This window comes from Rhinopithecus bieti, unplaced genomic scaffold (genome assembly GCF_001698545.2).
Source record: "Rhinopithecus bieti isolate Rb0 unplaced genomic scaffold, ASM169854v2 scaffold_15197, whole genome shotgun sequence".
NCBI classification, from domain to species: Eukaryota; Metazoa; Chordata; class Mammalia; order Primates; family Cercopithecidae; genus Rhinopithecus; species Rhinopithecus bieti.
In genome coordinates, this window is record NW_016808366.1 from 595,967 (window position 1) to 618,516 (window position 22,550).

General features: G+C 47.6%; 2 protein-coding genes across 8 annotated transcripts in view; one reads left to right on the forward strand and one right to left on the reverse strand.

The window, feature by feature from the left end:
• GDF5 (growth differentiation factor 5) overlaps positions 1–1,858 on the reverse strand; it is a 5,453-nt gene extending 3,595 nt beyond the window's left edge. The window contains exon 1 of the mRNA XM_017886582.1: positions 950–1,858. Within this exon, the coding sequence (XP_017742071.1) occupies positions 950–1,574 (625 nt within the window). The 5' untranslated portion in view covers positions 1,575–1,858. The remainder of the gene's footprint in view (positions 1–949) is intronic.
• A 16,825-nt stretch (positions 1,859–18,683) lies between these two features.
• CEP250 (centrosomal protein 250) overlaps positions 18,684–22,550 on the forward strand; it is a 64,695-nt gene continuing 60,828 nt past the window's right edge. For 4 of the 7 annotated variants that reach the window (XM_017886637.1, XM_017886643.1, XM_017886642.1 and 1 more), the window contains exons 1-2: positions 18,684–18,786; positions 21,862–21,926. The gene's annotated coding sequence lies outside the window, so the exon portion shown is untranslated. The remainder of the gene's footprint in view (positions 18,787–21,861; positions 21,927–22,550) is intronic. The other 3 variants (XM_017886638.1, XM_017886639.1, XM_017886641.1) reach the window with 3 other exon arrangements.

Below are 22,550 nucleotides of genomic sequence, written 5' to 3' on the forward strand. Positions count from 1 at the left end.
CTCTCCCACCCTCTGACCCCTCCCCACCCTGCCAGCCTAGGACCAGAGCAAATGAGCTGCAGGCAACTTGAGCGACCAACAGCCCACCTCCCTCTTCACACTAGGAAGAAACTGAGGCCCTCAGAGCGGGAGGGACTTGCTTAGATCACACAGCAAGTGGAGGGAAAAGGCTGCAACAGTAACACTAGGTGGACAGAGAGAGACAGAGGGGAGCAGAGAGAGATAGAGGGGAGCAGGTAGTCTCCCGAGTTAATGTAAGGAGAATGAGGCGTGTTCAGGACAGGACCTAAAGTTTTCATGTTGGAAGCACTCTCAGAAACCACCCTGTCCAACCCCATAAAGGTGTACAGATGGGAAAACGGAGACCCCAAGTGAGAAGGGGCATTCCCAAGGTCACACTGTGAGTTAGACCCTAGGTCTGCTCCCTCCCCATATATTCGAACATCATTCCATGACTCCAAGATGCCCCATTTACTGTGTGCAGCTCTCTTGCCTCCTCTATCCCCTTGCCTGAGAGCAAAGTTGCAGAACCGCAGGGACCTCAAGATTCATTTCTTTCTCTGCCATCTGAGACCACCCACAAACCCCTGGAGCATGGAAAGTTCGGCCAGCCCAGCAGGGACAGATGCACAGCTGGGGAATCAAGTCTTGGAATCTGGTCTCCAACTCTGCCACCAACTAGCAGGTGTTGTCTTCTCTCTAGGCTTTAGTGCCCGCCCTGCACCTTGCAGGCGTTGAACCTGGTGATTCCTAGGTGCCCTCCAGCCCTGATGTATGGGCAGCTCGGGATCTGCTATGTGTGAGATATGTGTGAGTGTCCCCATACACCCACCCCGGGCCAGATGCACACAGTGTCTCCCACCAGGGCAGTGCCAGGGCTTTGAAAGCCCCTCCATTCATGCAGATGCCCCTCCCTCTGAGCCGTGCCCCTGCCACCCCGCCCCCTCACCTTGCCCTTTGTCAATAAAGCTGGTGATGGTGTTGGCCAGGCCAGCCTCCAACTTCACGCTGCTGTTGCCTCCCTTTCTGTCAGCATCGGACAGCGTCCTGTACAGCGAGAGCATGTACTCGTGGGGTGTGATGGGGGGCGGGCGGAACGGCTCCTTGGGCTCTCGCGGGGGCCCGGGCTCCCTGGCCTTCTTCAGCAGGAAGGAGCTGGGGACAGATCCTGCTTTTGGGGGTGCCTTGCCCCCGGGAAGCTGTCCTTTTGGGGTCACAGTCCGGGCTGTAGCCTGCCTTGTTTGGGAAGGGTGTCCTGGCTTGGGTTCAGGGCCACCCGGTCTGGGGGGCAGCTTTTTGGGTTCATCCTTTTTGGGCTGTGTCAGGCCTCCTGTCTGCCCGGTGCCTCCCTTTGCCCTGGCATTGGCGGCCCCCCCACCGTAGCTGTGACCCCCTGGCCTGAAGACGTTCCGGGCCAGGGGGGGCCTCTCCTTGGCCTCTGCTTTGGCCAATCCTGGCCTGGTCCCCTGGGGTTTCTGGCCCCAGTCAGGGGCACCCAACACAGTGCAGATGAATTCCAGGTCCAGCCAAGCCAGGTACCAAAGCAAGAAAGTGAGGAGTTTGGGGAGTCTCATCCTCTGGCCAGCCGCTGAATGACACCAAAGAGAACAGCGGCAGCAGCGAAGGTGCCTCTGGTTTGGCAGGAAAAACCATGAAAGGAGTGGACTTTCAAAAGCAGCGGCAGCAGCAGTAGCAGCAGAAGGAAAGGCTTTCTCCTCAGTCTAAGACTCTTGAAGTCTGCCGGGTGTGTGTTTGTATCCAGTCCCATAGTGGAAATGCTCTCGTATCCAGACGTGCACCGTCTCCAGTCAGCAGCTGAAAATAACTTGTTCTTGAAAGGAGAAAGCCGACCGCCCCCTTTCTCCTGCACAACTGACTGAGGGCTTGAAGGAGGCTTGTATAAGGCTGAGGGATTTTTCCAAGAAGGAAGAATGGCGTAATGCTGCCTGTGTGCTCCAGTTTTTTTTTCCCCCTAGTTTTGAATCCTTTCCAGTGAAAATACTTCACACACACACACACACACACACACACACACACACACAGGCCTGCAGGTGCTCAGAAAAATCTTTTACAAACCTGAACTCAGGAATTGGAAACGGAATTCCAACCCAAACCAATTTAATTACTCTCTGATGTCATGCTGTCTAAACTCATTTAAGTGCGATATATTTATGTGAAAAAAATCACCGCTGCCCTTTCGAGGCCATGGCTCACGGGGGCTCTTGGCACAGAACCCCGCAGCGGGACTCTAGGCTTAAGGGGCCTCCCCCTCCATGGAGCAGACTCAGGGGTCTTCACCTCCACCTCATGGAGCAGCCCACCCCACCTTCCCAAGGACAGATGCTGAAGAATGAGCTCAAAGATCTTAAGCCCCAGAAGCATGGGGAGTGTGGGTTTGTAGTTAAGTCCTTAGAGTGTTTTTAAAGCAGTTTCAACTCCTGCATCTAGCCTGGGACCTGATTTGTTGTATGTGTGTGTTTATGTGTGTCTGTGTGTGTGTGCCTGTGTGTGTGTGTGTGTGTGTGTGTATTGGAAGTAGGGACAGCACAGATGGCAGCATTTACCTACATTTTCTTTTATTTTAATAAACTTGTGGTGACCCAGAGACTGAAAAATATCTGTGCCCACTACACCCCTCCCTACCCCAAATGCCATTGACTGAATGCATATTCTTCAGGCTTGGGGGCACTGCTGCCCTTAAGTCCACTCCTTGGATGGCGGCAGGTCCAGGGTGTACCCCACCTCCACTCCGGCAAAGACGTCCTCTGAGTTTTCTTAGAAGAGACTGGCTGAGTCTGGGGCAGCAGCGGCCCCTACAGGAGGCTGGAAAAGCCATTTCCCACATGACGCTTTTCTTTTCTCTTTTTTTCTGCCGAGTCTCGCTGTGTAGCCCAGGCTGGAGTGCAGTGGCGCGATCTCGGCTCACTGCAAGCCCCGCCTCCCAGGTTCACGCCATTCTCCCGACTCAGCCTCCCGAGTAGCTGGGACTACAGGCCCCCGCCACCACGCCCGGCTGATTTTTTATGTTTGTAGCAGAGACGGGGTTTCACTGTGTTAGCCAGGATGGTCTCCATCTCCTGACCTCGTGATCCACCTGCCTCAGTCTCCTAAAGTGCTGGGATTACAGGCGTGAGCCACCGCGCCCAGCACAATTTCCCACATGATGCTTTTCTGGTAAGTCTGGAAGTTCTGAATTCCAGCTGAACTCAAGAGTATTCTTTTTTTTTTTTTTTTTTTTTTTTTTTTTTTTTTTTTTTTTTTTTGAGGACGGAGTCTTGCTCTGCCCACCGAGGCTGGAGTGCAGTGGCAGATCTCAGCTCACTGCAAGCTCGCCTCCCGGGTTTACGCCATTCTCCTGCCTCAGCTCCCGAGTAAGGCTGGACACAGGCGCCCACCACCACGCCCGGCTAGATTTGTATTTTTAAGTAGAGACCAGGGTTTCACCATATTGTAGCCAGGATGGTCTCATCTCCGTGACCCGGATCCGCCCGTCTCGCGCCTCCCAAAGTGCTGGGATTACAGGCTTGGAGCCACCCGCGCCCGCCCCAAGAGTATCTTTTTTTTTTTTTTTTTGCGACGAGTTCTGGCTCTGTCGCCAGCTGGAGTGCGGTGGCCGGATCTCAGCTCACTGTCAAGCTCCGCCTCCCAGTTCACGCCATTCTCCTGCCTCCTCCTCCCAAGTAGCTGGGACTACAGGCGCCCGCCACCACGCCCGGCTAGTTTTTTGTATTCTTTAGTAGAGACGGGGTTTCACCTATTGCCAGGATGGTCTCGATCTCCTGACCTTGTGATCCGCCCGTCCTCAGCCTCCCAAAGTGCTGGGAATTACAGGCTTGAGCCACCCCAGAGATATTCTTAATGAAAACTCATTGAAGTATGGAAAGGCTCCCTTCCTCTGGGGGACCTGTGCGATAGACCCCTGGGCAACTACACAGGGTCAGCGGGGAAAGCTGTTCCACTTCACCTGAAATATCTTCTCCTCTCTCTCTCCCCACAACTGTAGGAAGCACTCCACATCACTGAGAAGTTTAGGCTGAAAATTCACCTCCTTTAGAAACCGCGTCCCCAGACGGGGCCAATTACCCCTTCTGTAACATTTCACTGCAACATACACTTTCATCTGTAAGAAGGACGGCAGGGAGAAGCAATAGTCCAGGTAGGCGTCGTTTCTTTTTTTTTTTTTGCTTTTTTTTTTTTTTTTTTTGAGACAGAGTCTCGCTCTGTCACCTAGGCTGGAGTGCAGTGGCGTGATCTTGGCTCACTGTAACCTCTGCCTCCTGAGTTCAAACGATTCTCCTGCCTCAGCCTCCCAAGTAGCTGGGACTACAGGTGCACATCACCATGCCTATCTATTTTTTGTATTTTTAGTAGATATGGAGTTTCACCATGTTGGCCAGGCTGGTCTCAAACTCCTGAGCTCAAGTGATCCACCCACCTTGACCTCTCAAAGTGCTGGGATTACAGGCATCTGTACTAAAAATACAAAAAATTAGCCGGGTGTGGAGGCAAAGGTTTGCAGTGAGCCAAGATTGCACTACTGCACTCCAGCCTAGGCGACAGATCTAAAGTCCATCACACACCCACAAAATAAGTAGGTAAATAAATAATATTAATAAAATTTAAAAAATTGAAATCATAGATTTGTTACCCCTGAACCAGTCCTCTCTGGCATCCCTCCCTTCACTCCCTCCATCATTGCCCTGTCCTCCTCGCTGCTTGTCCCGCTATGATTCTCCCCTATAACTGGCTTCTAGGCCTCCAGGCTCTCTCTGGTTTAACCCTCCCTCTACTAGAAGCTACCCATCAAACAAGTGCCAACCCACGTGCCACCTCCTCCATGAAGCCTTCTTGCATCCTCCAGAAAATGCACACTCCCCCTGAGCTGCCATCGCACATTTTCTGTGCTCTTTTACATTTTTTGGCAGCTGAAAGTTTATTCAGTCTCTGCCTCTGCCCCCTATGCCAACACAATTTGTTTCTTCTGCTCTGTATTTTTTCATATTTTAAAATCATAACTTAATTCCTTATAACTATAATAATTTCTTTACATACCTGTCTCTCCCATTAGATTATAACTAGACTGTACCATATTTATCTTTCAATTATACCCAGTGCTTGGCACAGGGCCCACCACACAGCAGCTGTCAGTATGTTATATGAGTAAATGAATCTCTAACTGGCCCTTATTTACAAAAATCATTTTCTACTTTGAGGTGTATTTATTTGTGGACATAACCTGCCTTTCCCATTAGACTCTAAGTTCCTTAAAGGGAAGAATTGTCTTGCCACTTCTTAAGCATTTTGTAAGCTCAGAGAGTGAATAAATGAATGAGTTGAACAAACCACGACATCTCCGTATGTGGCTTGATAAAAAGCAAGGATTCTGGAGACAAACAGACCTGGTTTTGAATCTTGGTTCTGCTATTTATGCATTGTGTGATCTTGGGAAGCCTCTAAACCTCTCTGAAACTCTAAACAGGGATAATGATAGTGTTTACTTCACAGGACTCTTGTTGGAGAGTCAATGAAATAAATTGTGGCCAGGCCCGTGGTTCACACCTGTAATCCCAGCACTTTGGGAGGCCGAGGTGAGCGGATCACAACATCAGGAGATCAAGACCATCCTGGCTAACACAGTGAAACCCTGTCTCTACTAAAAAATAAAAATAAATTGCATAGTCATCAACTATTAATATATTAATGGCAATTATTAATAGTAGCTTTTTTTTTTTTTAGACAGAGTCTCGCTCTGTCACCCAGGCTGGAGTACAGTGGCATGATCTTGGCTCACTGCAACCTCTGCCTCCCAGGTTCAAGCGATTCTCCCGCCTCAGCCTCCCAAGTAGCTGGGACTACAGCTGTGTGTCACCACGCCCATCTAATTTTTGTATTTTTAGTAGAGATCGGGTTTCACCATGGTAGCCAGTATGGTATCAATCTCCTGACCTCGTGATCTGCCTGCCTTGGCCTCCCAAAGTGCTGGGATTACAGGTGTGAGCCACTGCACCCGGCCAATAATAGCTATTTTTTTAAGCACTTATTCCAGTCAACTAGACTCTGGGTTTTGTACTCCATTGCATTTATGTATTATTTATCTTCATGACAATGCTGTGAAGGTACTGGTTTTCATTGTTGTTTCTTGAGACAGGGTCTCACCTGTTGCCCAGGTTGGAGTGCAATGGCGTGATCATGGGGCTCAGGTGATCCTCCCACCTCAGCCTCCCAAGTAACTAGGACTACAGGTGCACACCACCATGCCCAGCTAATTTTTGTATTTTTTGTAGAGAAGGGGTCTCGCCGTGTTGCCCAGGCTGGTCTCAAATTTCTGGGCTCAAGTGATCTGCCCGCCTTGGCTTCCCAAAGTGCTGGGATTACAGGTGTGAATCACCACACCTGGCCGAAAGTAACTTCTTTTAATTTTTTTGAGATGAGTCTTGCTCTGTCACCCAGGCTGGAGCGCAGTGGCACGATCTCAGCTCACTGCAACCCCCATCTCCCGGGTTCAAGGGGTCCTCCTGCTTCAGCCTCCTGATTAGCTGGGATTACAGGTGTGCACCACCATGCCTAGCTAATTTTTGTATTTTTAGTAGAGACAGAGTTTCACCATGTTGGCCAGGCTGGTCTCAAACTCCTGACCTCAAGTGATCTGCCCACCTTGGCCTCCCAAAGTGCTGGGATTACAGGCATGAGCCAACACGCCTGGCCCAATACCCTCATTTTAAAGATAAATAAATTTAAGTTCAGAAAGGTTAAATTATTTTTTAAATCTAATTTTGGCTTCAACACATTTTATACCACACAAGCCTAATCTGGTCCCTAGAAACACGAGAAGTGATAGGGCATTGGGGGAAGTTACAGTATTCCTTTCAGTCAACGTCTCACCAGTGGGCTGGGACTTTGGGGACATGGAGGAGTCTTGGGGCCAGGACTATTGTTTGAGGACCAGGGAACTCCCAGAAACAGGGTGGGAGCAGGGAAAGGGGACTCTGAGCTTGGTTAGAAGGACCTCTCCAGAGAGGAGCCCAGGGTTCCTGCCTGGCTCTCACTATAAAGGTGACTAATCACTTTGGTTCCCTCTGGTAATTGCAACCAGATGCTGCCGCTGGCAGTGCTTCAGTCCCGACATGTTTAATTACAGGGACACAATGTCCCTGGTCCCCTGTGTCCCCCAACCTCCCCCTCTCCTGTCAGCAATATTAATGTCAAACTTGAGGTAGAGGATGGGAGCCTTGGGAAGCCACTGACATGGAAGTAATCTCTGCAGCCCCTTCTGCCATGTAGAGCCTTTTGCTTGTATGTTTCCCTATCCATTATCTCATTGGTGTTCCATAAAACATCCTTATAAAGTCAGTAGGCCAGATTATTATTATTTTATTAATATTAATATTATTATTATTATTATTATTAGAGACCGAGTCTAGTTCTGTCACCCAGGCTGGAGTGCAATGGCGTGATCTTGGCTCACTGCAACCTCCACCTCCCAGGTTCAAGTGATTCTCCTGTCTCAGCCTCCCAAGTAGCTGGGACTACAGGCACGCACCCCTGGCTAATTTTTGTAATTTTAGAAGAGATAGGGTTTCACCATGCTGGCCAGGCTGGTCTTGAACTCCTGACCTCAAATGATCCACCCACCTCAGCCTCCCAAAGTGCTTGGATTACAGGCGTGAGACACTGTGCCCAGCCTGTCAGATTATTATTATCCCTTTTTTATTATGTCCCCAGATGAGCAAACAGTGAACTGAGTGATAATAATAATAATCCCTTTTTTCAAGCACTTGTTAGTTTTCAAAATGGCTTCCCATTCATGAAGCTATCTGAACCTCCTGAGATCTCTCTGGGAGTCAGTCCTGCACAGCACAGTGGCTGAGAGCACAGGCGCTGGGACCAAACAATGCAGTGTTCCACTTCTACCATTTGCCAGTTGGGTGACATTGGGTATTCATTTCTTTATCTACTTAACTATTCAGCAAATACTTATTGGGTGCCTACCATGGGATGGACCCCAGGTCTGAGTTCTGGGTATCTAGCCATGGACAAGACAAACCAAGTGGTTTGTTTGAAATTTCTCTTATGCATTTGTTTGTCTCTTCTCACATTCTGGTGGAAGAGACAGACAAACCAACACATAAGAGAATGCTAAGTGCTGTGAAGAAAAATTAAGCATGGTCAAAGAGGTGTCTATTTTAGAAATAAATGCGCTTTGAGGGGGTGATGTTTGGGCAGAGACCCAGATGTAGCGAGAAAATGAGCCATACTAAAGTCTGGAGGACAAGCATTCCAGATGGAGGGAACAGCAGTTGCAAAGGCCCTGAGGCGGGAATGCACTTGGTACATCTGAGGTAAGGAGGAGCTGGTGTGGCTGAAGCAGAGTGAGCAAAGGGGGCAATGGCAGGAGGTGAGGTCAGATCATGCCAGAACCACATCATGTATGACTTTGTAAGTCCTGGAAAGGGAGCTGGATTTTCTTTTCTTTTTCTTTTTTCTTCTTTTTTTTTTTTGAGACAAGAGTCTCACTCTGTTGCCCAGGCTGGAGTGCAATGGCAGGATCTCAGCTCACTGCAACCTCCACCTTCCGGTTTCAAGCAACTCTCTTGCCTCAGACTCCCAAGTAGCTGGGATTACAGATGTCTGTCACCACGCCTGGCTAATTTTTGTATTTTTAGTAGAGACGGGGTTTCACCATATTGGTCAGGCTGGTCTCAAACTCCTGACCTCAGGTGATCCACCCGCCTCAGCCTCCCAAAGTGCTGGGATTACAGGTGTGAGCCACAGTGCCTGGCTTGGATTTTACTTTTAGTGCGCTGGGAACCCAATGGGATGTTTTAAGCAGGAGAGTAGTGACATAATGATTAAGAGCTAAGCCACTCACCTTCAAATCCTGGCTCCCCCCATTTATCAGCTATGTAATCTCAAGCAAATTATTTCATCTCTCCCTGCCTCAGTTTCCTCATGTATAAAATGGGGATAATGATGATATACCTGGCTGGGCAAACCAGTAAAAACATACCTGGCTCACACCTGTAATCTCAGCCCTTCGGGAGGCTGAGATGGGAGGATTGCTTGAGCCCAGTAGTTCAAGACCAGCCTAGGCAACATAGCAAGACCTGTCTCTATAAAAATAAAATAAAACAGGCCAGGTACGGTGGCTCACGCCTGTAATCCCAGCACTTTGGGAGGCGGAGGTGGGCAGACCACGAATTCAGAAGTTTGAGACCAGCCTGGCCAACATGGTGAAACCCCGACTCTACTAAAAATACAAAAATTAGCTGGGCGTGGTGGCAGCCGCCTGTAATCCCAGCTACTTGGGCGGCTGAGGCAGGAGAATCGTTTGAACCTGGGAGGCGGAGGTTGCAGTGAGCTGAGATCGCGCCACTGCACTCCAGCCTGAGCAACAGGGTGAGACTCCATTTCAACAAAAACTAAAAATAAAAAAATAGGCTGGGCATGGTGGCTCACGCCTGTAATCCCAGCACTGTGGTAGGCTGAGGCGGGCAAATCACCTGAGGTTGTGAGTTTGAGACCAGACTGACCAACATGTAGAAACCCCCATCTCTACTAAAAATACAAAATTAGCTGGGTGTGGTGGCACATGCCTGTAATCCCACTACTCCGGAGGCTGGGGCAGAATTGCTTGAACCCGGGAGGCAGAGGTTGCAGTGAGCTGAGATCGTGCCATTGCACTCCAACCTGGGCAACAAGAGCAAAACTCTGTCTCAAAATAAATAAATAAATAAATAAAAATAAAATAATAAAATAAAATAAATAAGCCAGGTGTGGTGGCTCACACCTGTAATCCCAGCACTTTGGGAGGCTGAGGTGGGCAGATTACCTAAGGTCAGGAGTTTGAGACCAGCCTGGCCAACATGGTGAAACCCTGTCTCTACTAAAAATAGAAAAACATTAGCTGAGTGTAGTGGTAGGCGTCTGTAATCCCAGCTACTCAGGAGGCTGAGGAAGGAGAATCGCTTGAACCCAAGAGGCAGAGGTTGCAGTGAGCTGAGATCCGGCCACTGTACTCCAGCCTGGGCAACAAGAGCGAAACTCCATCTCAAAACAACAACAACAAAACAAACGAACAAACAAAAACCCTGTATCACAGAGTGGTTATAAGAAGTAATGTGCTTATACATGTAAAGCACCTCTCAATGACCAAAATATAGTATGTGCTTCATAAATTATAATTTTATTTATTGCTTTGTCACCCATGCTGGAGTGCAGTGGTGCGATCTTGGCTCACTACAGCCTCGAACTCCTGAGCTCAAGCGATCCTCCTTTCTCAGCCTCCTGAATAGTTGGGCCCACAGGCGCAAGCCACTGCACCCGGCTAATCATAAATTATAGTTTTGTTTTGTTTTTAAAAAGATTCCGTTGTTAATATTGTCCTTGTTTCATAAATGAGGAAATTAAATCTCTGAGTAGTTAAGTGACTGGCACAAGTTCACATAGCTAAAGACGACAGAGCTAGAATTCAACCCAAACCCCTAATTCTGAATACAGTGCCCTTCCCACGTGAAGAGAGGACAGACCACCCTACAGGTTAGGAGCTGGCCGGGAGGAAAGCCCAGAGTCCCTTCCGTTTTCATCTGTGCTCCTTCTAATCTGTGGGGTCTGCCTGTCCCAACCCCGGGGAACCCTGAGAACTCCGGCAAGAGCAGAGCCGCCTCTGCCTACCCTCACCTGCGCCGTAAACCTGGTTTCTTTTTTCTTTTTTTTTGAGACGGAGTCTCGCTCTGTCGCCCAGGGAGTGCAGTGGCGCGATCTCGGCTCACTGCAAGCTCCGCCTCCCGGGTTTACGCCATTCTCCTGCCTCAGCCTCCTGAGTAGCTGTGACTACAGGCGCCCGCCACCTCGCCCAGCTAGTTTTTTGTATTTTTTTTTAGTAGAGACGGGGGTTTCACCGTGTTAGCCAGGATGGTCTCGATCTCCTGACCCCGTGATCCGCCCGTCTTGGCCTCCCAAAGTGCTGGGATTACAGGCTTGAGCCACCGCGCCCGGCCCCTGGTTTCTTTTCTAAACTCCGCAGCAGCGGCCACTGCTCAGGACGCGCTCTCAACGGCTCCCCCTGCTGAGCTACTCGGGAGCTGCACCTTGCTAGAGTTCATTGTCTCTGGGCCTTCTGTCCATAGGTCAAATTCCTTCCCTGGGCTGCAAATACCTGTACTACCATCTGAAGCTGGAAATTGTGTGTGATTGTTGCGTGTGTCTGTCTGTTGTGGGTAGAGGGGTATGAATAAAATAGCCACATGTTTTTCATATTTATTCTAGAAAATATTTTTATTTTTAAAATAATTCTAAAACTTTAAAAAAGTCATACATATTAGGAAGAAAAGTAATATGAATTCATGATTTTAAAAATTCAAACAGTAGGAAAGAATGCAAAAGAAAACATCTTCCTCCCACCCCAGACCCTGGGTCTTTCAGTCCTCCCCAGAAGCAACCACTCTGATCAGATTTTCCACACAATATAGTAACATAAGCTTTTTCAAAACTTTATTAGGCCGGGTGCGGTGGCTTATGCCTGTAATCCCAGCACTTTGGGAGGCTGAGGCGGAAAGATTGCCTGAGCCCAGGAGATCAAGATCAGCCTGAGCAACATGGCACAAGCCCGTCTCTATAAAATAAAAAAAAATTTAAAACACCTCTTTATCGATGCATGATATTCATACCAAATATATTTAATTATAAAATTAAATCATGTTCGTTGTAAAAATATTCAAAAGAGAAAGTTCCCCTCTCCCCTCACATCCCAATCTCTCTAATCACAGGAAACCTCTCTAATCACTGGAAACTTTGTTGTCGTTCTTGAGCTTAGAAATCTTAGATCCTTGCTGGACTCCTCTACTCCTTCCCTCCATCTAATTCCAATTCCCACTTTGCGTATAAGAACCCTAGTTGGTATTATTACCCCCATGTTGCAGCTGAGGAATTTGAGGCTCAGAGAGAGAAAGAGGGTTGTTGAAGAACATAAAGCAAGCTGGATGTGGTGGCGCACATATGTAGTCCTGGCTACAGGATTTTTTTTTTTAAATAAAAAGAATATAGTTAAGGGCCCCACGCACATTCACACTTTTTTTTTTTTTTTTTTTTTTTTTTTTTTTTTTTTTTTTTTTTTGAGACAGAGCCTCACTCTGTCACCCAGGCTGGAGTGCAGTGGCACAATCTCGGCTCACTGTAACCTCCTCCTCACAGGTTCAAGCAATTCTTGTGCCTCAGCCTTCCGAGTAGCTGGAATCACAGGTGAGTGACACCAGGCCCAGTATTTTTAGTAGAGACAGGGTTTCGCCATGTTGGCCAGGCAGGTCTCAAACTTCTGGCCTCAAGCAATCCACCTGCCTCCACCTCCCAAAGTTCTGGGATTACAGGCATGAGCCATCACGCCTGACCAAGGGCCCATTTTTGAGGAAGGAGAGGACCTGGTCCTATGGGAACTGTGACTGAACATCCTTTATTGCCCAAGCCCTGAGTGATAGGGAAAAGTTGTCATCCACTTCAAGAATCTCAAGCTTGGGTACGCTGGTCACTTAGAGCCTGACTTGGTCAGTTGAGAGGGGGCTAGGAATGGAATAAGAACTGCCTACTGAGGCAGGGTCAGGACCAGGGAGAAAATATCCAGCTGACAAAGGGAATCCAACTAGGGAGATTTACACAATTCAACCAAGTGGTGGCATCAGCAAGAGGAGTGTCCAGCATTCCTAACACAACCCATGCTCTAGCACACTGCTGTACCTCTGCACATGCTGCTTGGAATCCCCGCCACCACCCCACCCCCGCCACTTTGCTTAGCATTTTTTTTGAGACGGGGTCTTGCTATGCTGCCCAGACTGGTCTCAAACTCCTAAGCTCAAGAGGTTCTTCTGACTCATCCTCCTGAGTGGGTGGGACTACACAGCCACATGCCACCATGCCTGGCTTATCTGCTTAGCAATTTTTTCTTTTTTTTGAGACAGGGTCTTGCTCTATTGCCCAGGTTGGAGTGCAGTGGCCTGAACACAGCTCACTGCAACCTCAACCTCCTGGGCTCAAGTGATCCTTCCTGCCTCAGCCTCCAGAATAGTTGGGACTACAGTAGTGCACCACCACACCTGGCTACTTTTAGAGTTTTTATCCTTCACAAACAAATCATAGTGGCACTGACTCTGTGCAGTCAGCTGCTCCCTATTTCTTTACTTGCTTGCCCGTCATGTGAGTTTGTGAACAGAGGCTCTGGACAGAGTTCATTTATTATTGTTCTTTGGGTCCCTCCCAGTGTCTAGCTCAACGTTTGGCACATAATAGGTGCTCAATCAATATTTTAAAAATAATGTATGGAACTTCAGCACAGCAGCTCAAGCCTATAATCCCAGCACTTTGGGAGGCTAAAGTAGGAAGACTGCTTGATGCCAGGAGTTCAAGACCAACTTGGCCAACACAGTGAGTCCCCATCTCTACAAAAAAATTTTTAAACAAATTAGCCAGGAATGGTGGCACATGCCTATAGTATTAGCTACTCAGGACGCCGAGCCAGGAAGATCGCTTCAGCCCAGGAGGTTGAGGCTGCAGTGAGCTATGATCAAACCACTGCACTCCAACCTGAGTGAAAGAGCAAGACTCTGTCTCTAAAAAATAGAATGGGCCAGGCGCGGTGGCTCATGCCTGTAATCCCAGCACTGGGAAGCCAAGGTGGGTGGATCACTTGAGGTCAGGAATTCAAGACCAGCCTCGTTAACATTGTGAAACCCCATCTCTACTAAAAAAAAAAAAAAAAAAAAAAAAAATTAGCTAGGTGTGGTGGCGGGCACCTGTAATCCCAGCTTCTCAGGAAGCTGAGGCACGAGAATCACTTGAATCCAGCAGGCGGAGGTTGCAATGAGCCAAGATTGTGTCACTGCACTCCAGCCTGGGCTACAAAGTGAGACTCTGAAAAAAAAAAAAAAAAAGAATGGACTCAGATGAACAGGAGCAAGAGACTATCGTTTTGGTGCTCCAGACCATTACCTTGCAGCAAGAAAGAAAGAGGAAAATGGTTGGTGTTTTTTCTCTCTATTTTTCCCCCTCTGTCATCCTCAGCTCACTTCAGTCACTCAACATGTCTCCATGTTAACATGGAGAGGAAGATGGGGGCGGGAAAAGTCTTCTTTGAACTAGTGTAACAGCTGGCTTAGTGCTTTCTGGGCCTCGCAGATGTTTATAGCCATCTCTACCCATCCTCAAAGCATCATGGGGTGCTTTTATACACTCTTCAGGGGTTCACTACCAGCCCCTCTCCTGCAGTTCCCTTAGAAAAGGCATCTATTAATGGCCATTTGTCTAGCTTCTTCTTCCTGGGGTCCCTTTATACCTCCAGGAAGCCCTGCTGAACAGGACCTAGTAGCCAGCAGGCTTGTCTCTTCTTGCTAGATTTCACAGGCAGGAAGCATATCCTGGTCACGATACTCCCTAACTGCAATAGTATGGATTCTGCATCTCAGATTCTCATGGAAGCCCCTCTCCCAGTCACTTGGTTTGAGTGGTTAACAGTAATGTCCTTTCAATCTTCCCCAAGGAGGAATGGGGACTCATAGCCAGAAATATCTCCACACAAATTATCTATCCTCCACCTGCAGGCCCCTTTATATTGGGATAAGTGATTTAGGAACTTTAAAACAGATTTTAGACTAACAGAAAAACAAAAACAAAAAAATATATATACATACATATATATGTACAGTGATTTAGCACCTCACTTTGAAATTTCACATGCATATATAATATTTTTTAATTCGGTTAGTCCAGACAGCCTCTTGGCATGGACTAGGAGGAATGTGTATAAATAACAAGCAAGGCTGGTTATAGCAAAGATCCATATTATAGCCCTCAGAGAGGGTTTGAGTATAAGGCACATTTCTAGAGATGGAGTTTAGGATGTAAAGGAAGAAAACCTTCCCCTCACCTGGCAGGGACCAGGGTTGATTTTCTTTCAACTGATCTATTTTCTTTCCCTCCAATCCAGCCACCTTTGAGAACTCACCAGTCTGGTTCATCAGACAGGTCTGAACATGATCAGACTTGAATTGTCTGGTTTCAGTCTTTATAGGACTCTTGGGCCCCAAGACAGGTGTTGGGTAGGAACACCTGTTTGTGCGTCTGAAATGCTCCATGCAGTTTGCAGAATGCAGTGTTTTTTTTCCATTTTTTTCCTTTTTTTTTTTTTTTTTTTTTGAGAGAGGGTCTTATTCCTGTCACCCAGGCTGGAGTGCAGTAGGGCCATCACAGCTCATTGCAGCTTCGACCTCCTGGGCTCAAGCAATCCTCCCATCTCATTTTTTGATTTTTTGTAGAGACAAGGTCTAACTATGTTGCCTAGGCTGGTCTCTAACTCCTGGGCCCAAGTGATCCACCTGTATTGGCCTTCCAAAGTGCTGGGGTTACAGGCGTGAGCCACTGCACCCAGCCATTTGCAGGATGTGTAAAGACTGATGTGGTGTACTCTTATGCCTACAGAATCACTAGGGCAGGGGTTTCCAATCCCCTGGGCCACGGACTACTATCAGTCTTGACCTGTTAGGACCCTGGCAGCACAGCAGGAGTTGAGCAGATTAGCAAGCATTACCACCTGAGCTCCACCTCCTGTCAGTTCAGGAGCAGCATCAGATTCTAATAGGAGGCAAATCCTATTAAGAACTGTGCATGAGAGGGATCTAGGTTACACACTCATGAGAATCTAATGCCTGATGATCCAAGGTGGAAGTCTCATCCCAAAACCATTCCCACCTGCCCCTGCCTATCCCCGCTTCACACACCAGCTAACTCCACTTCGGGCTTTGGCTAGATAATACCAGTGGTACTACATTATTATGTTTTAATATGATTTCCAACTTGTCCTTACTACATTGTATTATTATTCAATACTAGAACATAATCAATGCTCAATAAATGTCCACTGGGTGAATGAATAAATAAGGGAATGAATCCTCCTTTACAAACATCAAAGATTACTGTTTGGTTTGGTATATCTTGGTAGTCTGAAACCTGTTTACTCCTCATAGTCTTTTTTTTTTTGAGATGGGCTTTCGCTCTCGTTGCCCAGGCTGGAGTGCAATGGTGCAATCTCGGTTCACTGTAACCTCCGCCTCCCGGGTTTGAGTGATTCTCCTGCCTCAGCCTCCCGAGTAGCTGGGATTACAGGCATGCACCACCACGCCTGGCTAATTTTGTATTTTTAGTAGAGATGGAGTTTCTCCCTGTTGGTCAGGCTGGTATAGAATTCCCAACCTCAGCCTCCCAAAGTGCTGGGATTACAGGCGTGAGCCACTGCACCCAGTCGACTCCTCATAGTCTTAAAATATATTGTCTAGTTTGCTAATGGATGTTATGTCATTAAACTTTGTAACACTAGGGCTGACTTGATTCATTCATTCAATGGATACTTACTTGATACCTACCATATGTGTGAGACTGTGCTAAATCCCAGGAATAAGTCTCCTATTCACACGAAGCTTAAATTTTGGAGGGAATGTTAATAGGAAAACAAAATAATAAATGGAAAGTGCTACGAAAGAAACAGAATGCGACCAGGCGTGGTGGCGCACGCCTGTAATCCCAGCACTTTGGGAGGCTGAGGCGGGCGGATCATGAGGTCAGGAGATCAAGACCATCCTGGCCAACATGGTGAAACCTCGTCTCTACTAAAAATACAAAAAAAATTAGCCAGGCAAGGTGGCAGGCACCTGTGGTCCCAGCTACTCAGGAGGCTGAGGCAGGAGAATGGTGTGAACTGAGGAGGTGGAGCTTGCACTGAGCCAAGATTGCACCGCTGCACTCCAGCCTGGGCAACAGAGCAAGACTCCGTCCCCCCCCCCCAAAAAAAAGAAAAGAAACAGAAGACTACCCTAGAAAATATAAGGTATTACTTTAGACAGTATGGTCAGGGAAGACCTAGTTGAAGAAGTATCATTTAAACTGGGACCTGAAGGACAGGAAGGTACCAGCTAGGCCAAGAGCTGGGGGAAAATCTGGCAGAGTATATGCAAAGTATAGCTGGCAGAGTATATGCAAATGCCCTGAGGCAGAAAAAAGCTTGATGTGCATAACATTTAGATTGTTTCATTTCTATTTCAAATATTGTTGCAGTGAACATTCATGCATAATGCCTGTTGTGCGATTATTTCCTTAGGATGGAACCTCACACCCCTGCCTCTTCTCGTCGTTTCTCTGCCTAGTGGCTGGAGATGCTCCTTTCCTCTCTCTAGTTTGCCTTTCAGAATCTGTGTCCTTCCCTCCCCTTTTACTCTCCACTTTCTCTATTTCTCAAATTAGCTATTAAGATCTTTTTTGTGTTCTTACAGGAGAAAGATAAAATACAGCTTTTAAGTGTTCCTTTCTCAGATTACCTTCGGCTGTGGATTCACCTGAAGCCTTGCTGTTTTACTCGAGCTATCCACTCATTCATCCAGTCACTCAACACTTACTGAGCACCTATTTTGTACCAGGCCTTGTGCTGCGCGCTATAGTCAGATGACCAAATCACAGTCTCTAAGCTCAAGTTCACAATCTCATGCAGTGCTTCCTAAAACGTGTTCCCCATGTATCAGAATCACCCTGGGTACTTTCTAAAATGCAGATTCCTGGACTCCACCCCCGGTTTACGGATTCTCTGGGGGTGGAATCCAAGAGTCTGCATTTACCGGTTTTGTTTTTAACTCCTACTAAAAATTGAGAACCACTGAGTTCAAGAGTGAGGCAGGTAAATGGAGTTTACACCTCTAAGAAAGTGCATTAACAATTCATACACGTAGCCGGGCGCGGTGGCTCACGCCTGTAATCCCAGCACTTTGGGAAGCCGAGGCGGACGGATCACGAGGTCAAGAGAGATGGAGACCATCCTGGCCAACATGGTGAAACCCCGTCTCTACTAAAAATACAAAAGTTAGGCGGGCGTGGTGGCGGGCGCCTGTAGTCCCAGCTACTCGGGAGGCTGAGGCAGGAGAATGACTTGAACCCGGGAGGTAGAGGCTGCAGTGAGCCGAGATCGTGCCATTGCACTCCAGCCTGGCGACAGAGCAAGACTCCATTTCAAAAAAAAAAAAAAAAAAGTATACACAAAATGCTAAGGGAATAACGCATGGGTCCTACAGGGAAGAAAAAGTTCTCTAGAAGTCAGGCTTAAGCAGACGAACTGCAGCTCCGGGACGGATGAAGTCAGGTAAAGGTAACACTGTGCAGACATGTAGACAAAACCGAGTGCTGAGTAAGTAACTCGCCTGTAAGTGTTATGCTGCCTGAAGCTGCTGGGAGCGTCTGAGCAGCAAGGTGAAAAACTGATCGCGCTGCCAGTTTAATCGCCAACCAGTGGCAGCAAGCCCCTTTGTTTCTCGCGCAGTTGGAACTGTAGTCTGGTTTGTAGGTGGAGCTGTGCGCAGGCGCACCTAGAACCAGGTGACCTTGCACATGCGCTATATATAACACTGAAGCCTAAAGGGAGATAATTGAGGGCAATTTTTCTTCTCTGCTTCCGAAATATCCCTTTCACGAATCCAGAGACCCTGACCGTCCTCATTTCTGGCGAGGGATCTTATAATTCTCAAAATAATAATCCCTTTCCTTCAGGGCCTCTCTAGTAAGTCGGCTGCCAATACCCAATATGGCGGGAGGCCCTGCGCCGGCGCAGTCTGCCTATAGGTGCAGGACTTGGCGGGGCGGGCCCCTCCCAAAGGGCGGGAGTTTGGGGGGCGGGTCCCGCCCCCGTCCCCGGCGGGGCCTTAGCAGAGGCTGCCGCAGCTCCAGCGCTGAGCAACTAGCCGGGCGTCTGCTGGAGCCGAGCGTGGTGAGGTGGGGCCTCAGGGGCAGGCGGGAGGTGCTCGGGTTAACCGTCCGAGGCCCAGAGACCCGCCCGTCTAGGGCGCCTGAGGGAATCCCGTTCGCGCAGCGGCCTCTTGTTACCTGGGCGGGGAACCCTAGGCCCAGAGAGGGGCTGGGACGCGTTGTTAGGGTCGGGGCCCGCTTGCCTCAGCTTCTTGCTGCCACCAGTACGCTAAGCTCCAGTCGGCGCCGACGGAGAGCATCCGGACCCTCGTGTCCAGTAGCCCCAGTCCCAGGTTGAGAGGGCGAGGCGCCGCGCTCTCCCGCCCTCCCGTCCCTCTCGCTCTCTGTGTCCTGGCGGCTTTGCACGTGATCTATCCGAGAGCCCAGTCCCACTCGCCACCCAACTCTGGAGCTCCCATTCTTCAGGACCCTGCTGAAGTATCACTTCGCCGCCGCCTTCTCCAGGCGCAGCTGCATTCGCTTCTCGGTTTTTGCACTCGCTGCACCGAGTTACTTTCCCTGCCCCTTGTTGACATCGTAAGCTCCTTCGTTAGATGTTATGCCTTGCCTTTTTCATCTGTAGATCCCAGGGCCTAGCACGTGATGATAATAGTCATGGCTCACTGTACGGAATGGTCACAACTTGTCAGGTGCTACTGAATGCATTACACATAGGGCCCATTTATTATTTATTTAGAGACGGAGTTTCGCTCATTGCCCAGGCTGGAGTGCAATGGCGCGATGTCAGCTCACCTCAATCTCCGCCTCCCGGGTTCAAGCGATTCTCCTGCCTCAGCCTCCCGAGTAGCTGGGACTACAGGCATGCGCCACCACACCCGGCTAATTTTATATTTTTAGTAGAAACGGGGTTTCTCCATGTTGGCCAGGCTGGTCTCGAACTCCTGACCTCAGGTGATCCGCCCGCCTCGGCCTCCCAAAGTGCTGGGATTACAGGCTTGAGCCACCGCGCTGGGCCAAAGGCCTATTTAATCTTTCCAACAGTCCTGTGGGGTGAGATCTTTCTATATCTTCACGTTTTACCCATGAAGAAACTGAGGTACATTAGAAAAAGTAATTTACTGGGAGTCCCACAACTAATAAGTGGATGGAGCTGGGAAACTGTCCCCAGGGCATTTGATAACTTGACTAGATTGCCTTTGGGTTTAATGAATGTCTCTTGAATTGATCTTTACTTTGGCCTCGGGAGTTATTGGAGGCTAGGATTGTAATCAGCATTTTCCTGAGAAGACTTAGAAAGGAGAACTGGTGTTCCCAAATTTATAGAGGTCACAACAAAACCAAGGCTACTGGTACACCCTCTGTTCTTTTAGTACTACCTTTCTTTGCTCCTTTTCAATCAGAAAGCTGCAGACATAGGTGTCATTATTCCTATTTAAGAAGTGCCCCTCACAAAGCTGTGAGTTCGTAGTCCATGGCTTTAGGTAATGTAATGTCCATGCTTTGGCAGCTAATGTAATGCAGAGAGTAGAATTTGGAATCAGGCTGGGGTTCAGTCATTGCTCTGCCGCTGACCAAGGTATAAGTTATATCCCTCCCCCTACTTTTTTTTTTTTTTTTTTTGGGGGGGGCGCGGTCTCATTCTGTCACCCAGGCTGGAGTTCAATGGTGCGATCTCGGTTCACTGCAACCTCCTGTCTCCCAGGTTCAGGCGATTCTCCTGCCTCGGCCTCCTGAGTAGCTGGGATTACAGGCGCCTGCCCATGCCCGGCTAATTTTTGTATTTCTAGGAGGGATGGGGTTTTGCCATGTTGGCCAGGCTGGTCTCGAACTCCTGGTCTCTAATGATCTGCCCAACTCAGCCTCCCAAAGTGCTGGGATTACAGGTGTGAGCCACCACACCCAGTCTGTTTTTTGCCTTTTAGATAGGTAGTAGAGCTGTTAGCATTTTGCAAGACCATTGGTGATAATATGGATCATGTGACCTAATGTCCTATAATAGTCAGTAATAATGGGCACCTATTATAAAGCAGGCTGTGTTTTAGGACCTGGCACAGCATTCAATAAAACAATGCTTTTGCGCTTGTGGAATCTGCATTTTGGTAAGTATATTACATAATAATTAGATAGGGACAGAAAAAGCATGGTAAGGTAAATAAAAGTACCAGTGTTATGTGGAGAGGTGATAGTTATTTATTTATTTATTTGAAAGAGCATATTGTCCCAGGCTGGAGTGCAGTGGTGTAATGGCGGCTCACTGCAGCCTCGAACTCCTGGGCTCAGGTAGCCCAGCCACCTCAGCCTCCCAAGTAGCTGGGACTACAGGTGCATGCCACACAACCAGCAATTTTTTGTTTTGTTTTTTTTTTTAGAGGTGGGAATCTCCCTGTGTTGCCCAGGCTGGTCTTGAACTCCTGGCCTCAAGAGATCCTCCTGCCTTGGTGAAACCCTGTCTCTACTAAAAATACAAAAAATTTAGCTGGTCGTGGTGGCACATGCTTGTAATCCCAGCTACTCGGGAGGCTGAGACATGAGAATTACCTGAACCGGGGAGGCAGAGGTTGCAGTGAGCTGAGATCATGCCAGTGCACTACAGCCTGGATGACAGAGCCAGATCCTGTCTCAAAAACAAAACAAAACACTGGATCAGATTACCTTGGAAATGAATGGAGATGGAGAAGAGGTCTGAAGCCTTGGGGTTTCCAAACTTCAGATATTGGGGAGATGAGAAAAGGCAGCAAAGGAGACTGAGTAGGAGAGGCCGGAGGTTGGAGGAGAACAAGAGAGAAAGGCCTCACATGAGATTTAAATAAGGAGCTGCATGGTAATTTGTTTTTTGTTGTTGTTGTTGTTTTCAAGAATAAGAAACAAATTGTCTCTGTACACAAATGTCTATACTGTAGTTTCTTTTCAATAAATAAAATGTTTGCGTCCTCAAATATTTTCAGTTTTGCTTTAAGTGACAAATTGTATTTAATACCGTTCTGCATCTTAGTCATTGTAGCATTTATGCGTCTATTCCAAGTTTAGGTGGTGGTATTACTTCTCTTTTAAACTTTATTTAAATACTCCTTTTGTAGTATTTTGGATGAGAGAGGACCAAATACATAATTTATCTCCCTCTTCTGTCACTTTCCACTCCAGGTTCACAGGTGGCTATTGGTCCTTAGTAAGGGTGCTGTCTTCTGATTCTTAGCAAAAGTAGGAAGGTAGGTCTTGTTCATTTCTGTACCACCGTGGCAGACTCCTGATACTGAGTTGAAATTCATGAGTGTTTATGGGATAAATTAATGTACAAAAGAAGTGAATCTTTTCCTTTTTCCTGCAATAATGATAACATTGGCTCAGTGGTTTACAGCTTAGAAGTACAGTGACACTCATTATCTTATTTGAATGTAATCCAGTTTGTTACAATTTGCCAGCTACTGCTCTTTTCCCTTTCTCAGGCACATTGAAACTTACCTTCCCTTTGGGGCTTCTGCTAGTTTATTCCTAGCAGATCTGATCCAGCAGTGTGTTCATAAAAGGATGCTGAACTGTGTCTTGAGGAAGCTCAGAATGAAATCTGAATTTCAGAAAGATTCCTGAGATAATTTTTCTCTGTCACTTCCCTTTTATTCTTGTTTTAATAAATTTTAGTTTTATGAGGATTGTTTTGGTTTTAAAAAACAAAATCTTTTTTTAAACTATTTTTTACAACAATTTTAGGGTTACAGAAAAATTGCATAGTACAGAGAGTTCCTGTACACCCTGCACCCAGTCTTCCCTTTTAGTATGGTATATTTGCTATAATGCAAATCTTTTTTTTTTTTTTTTTTTTTTTTTTTTTTTTT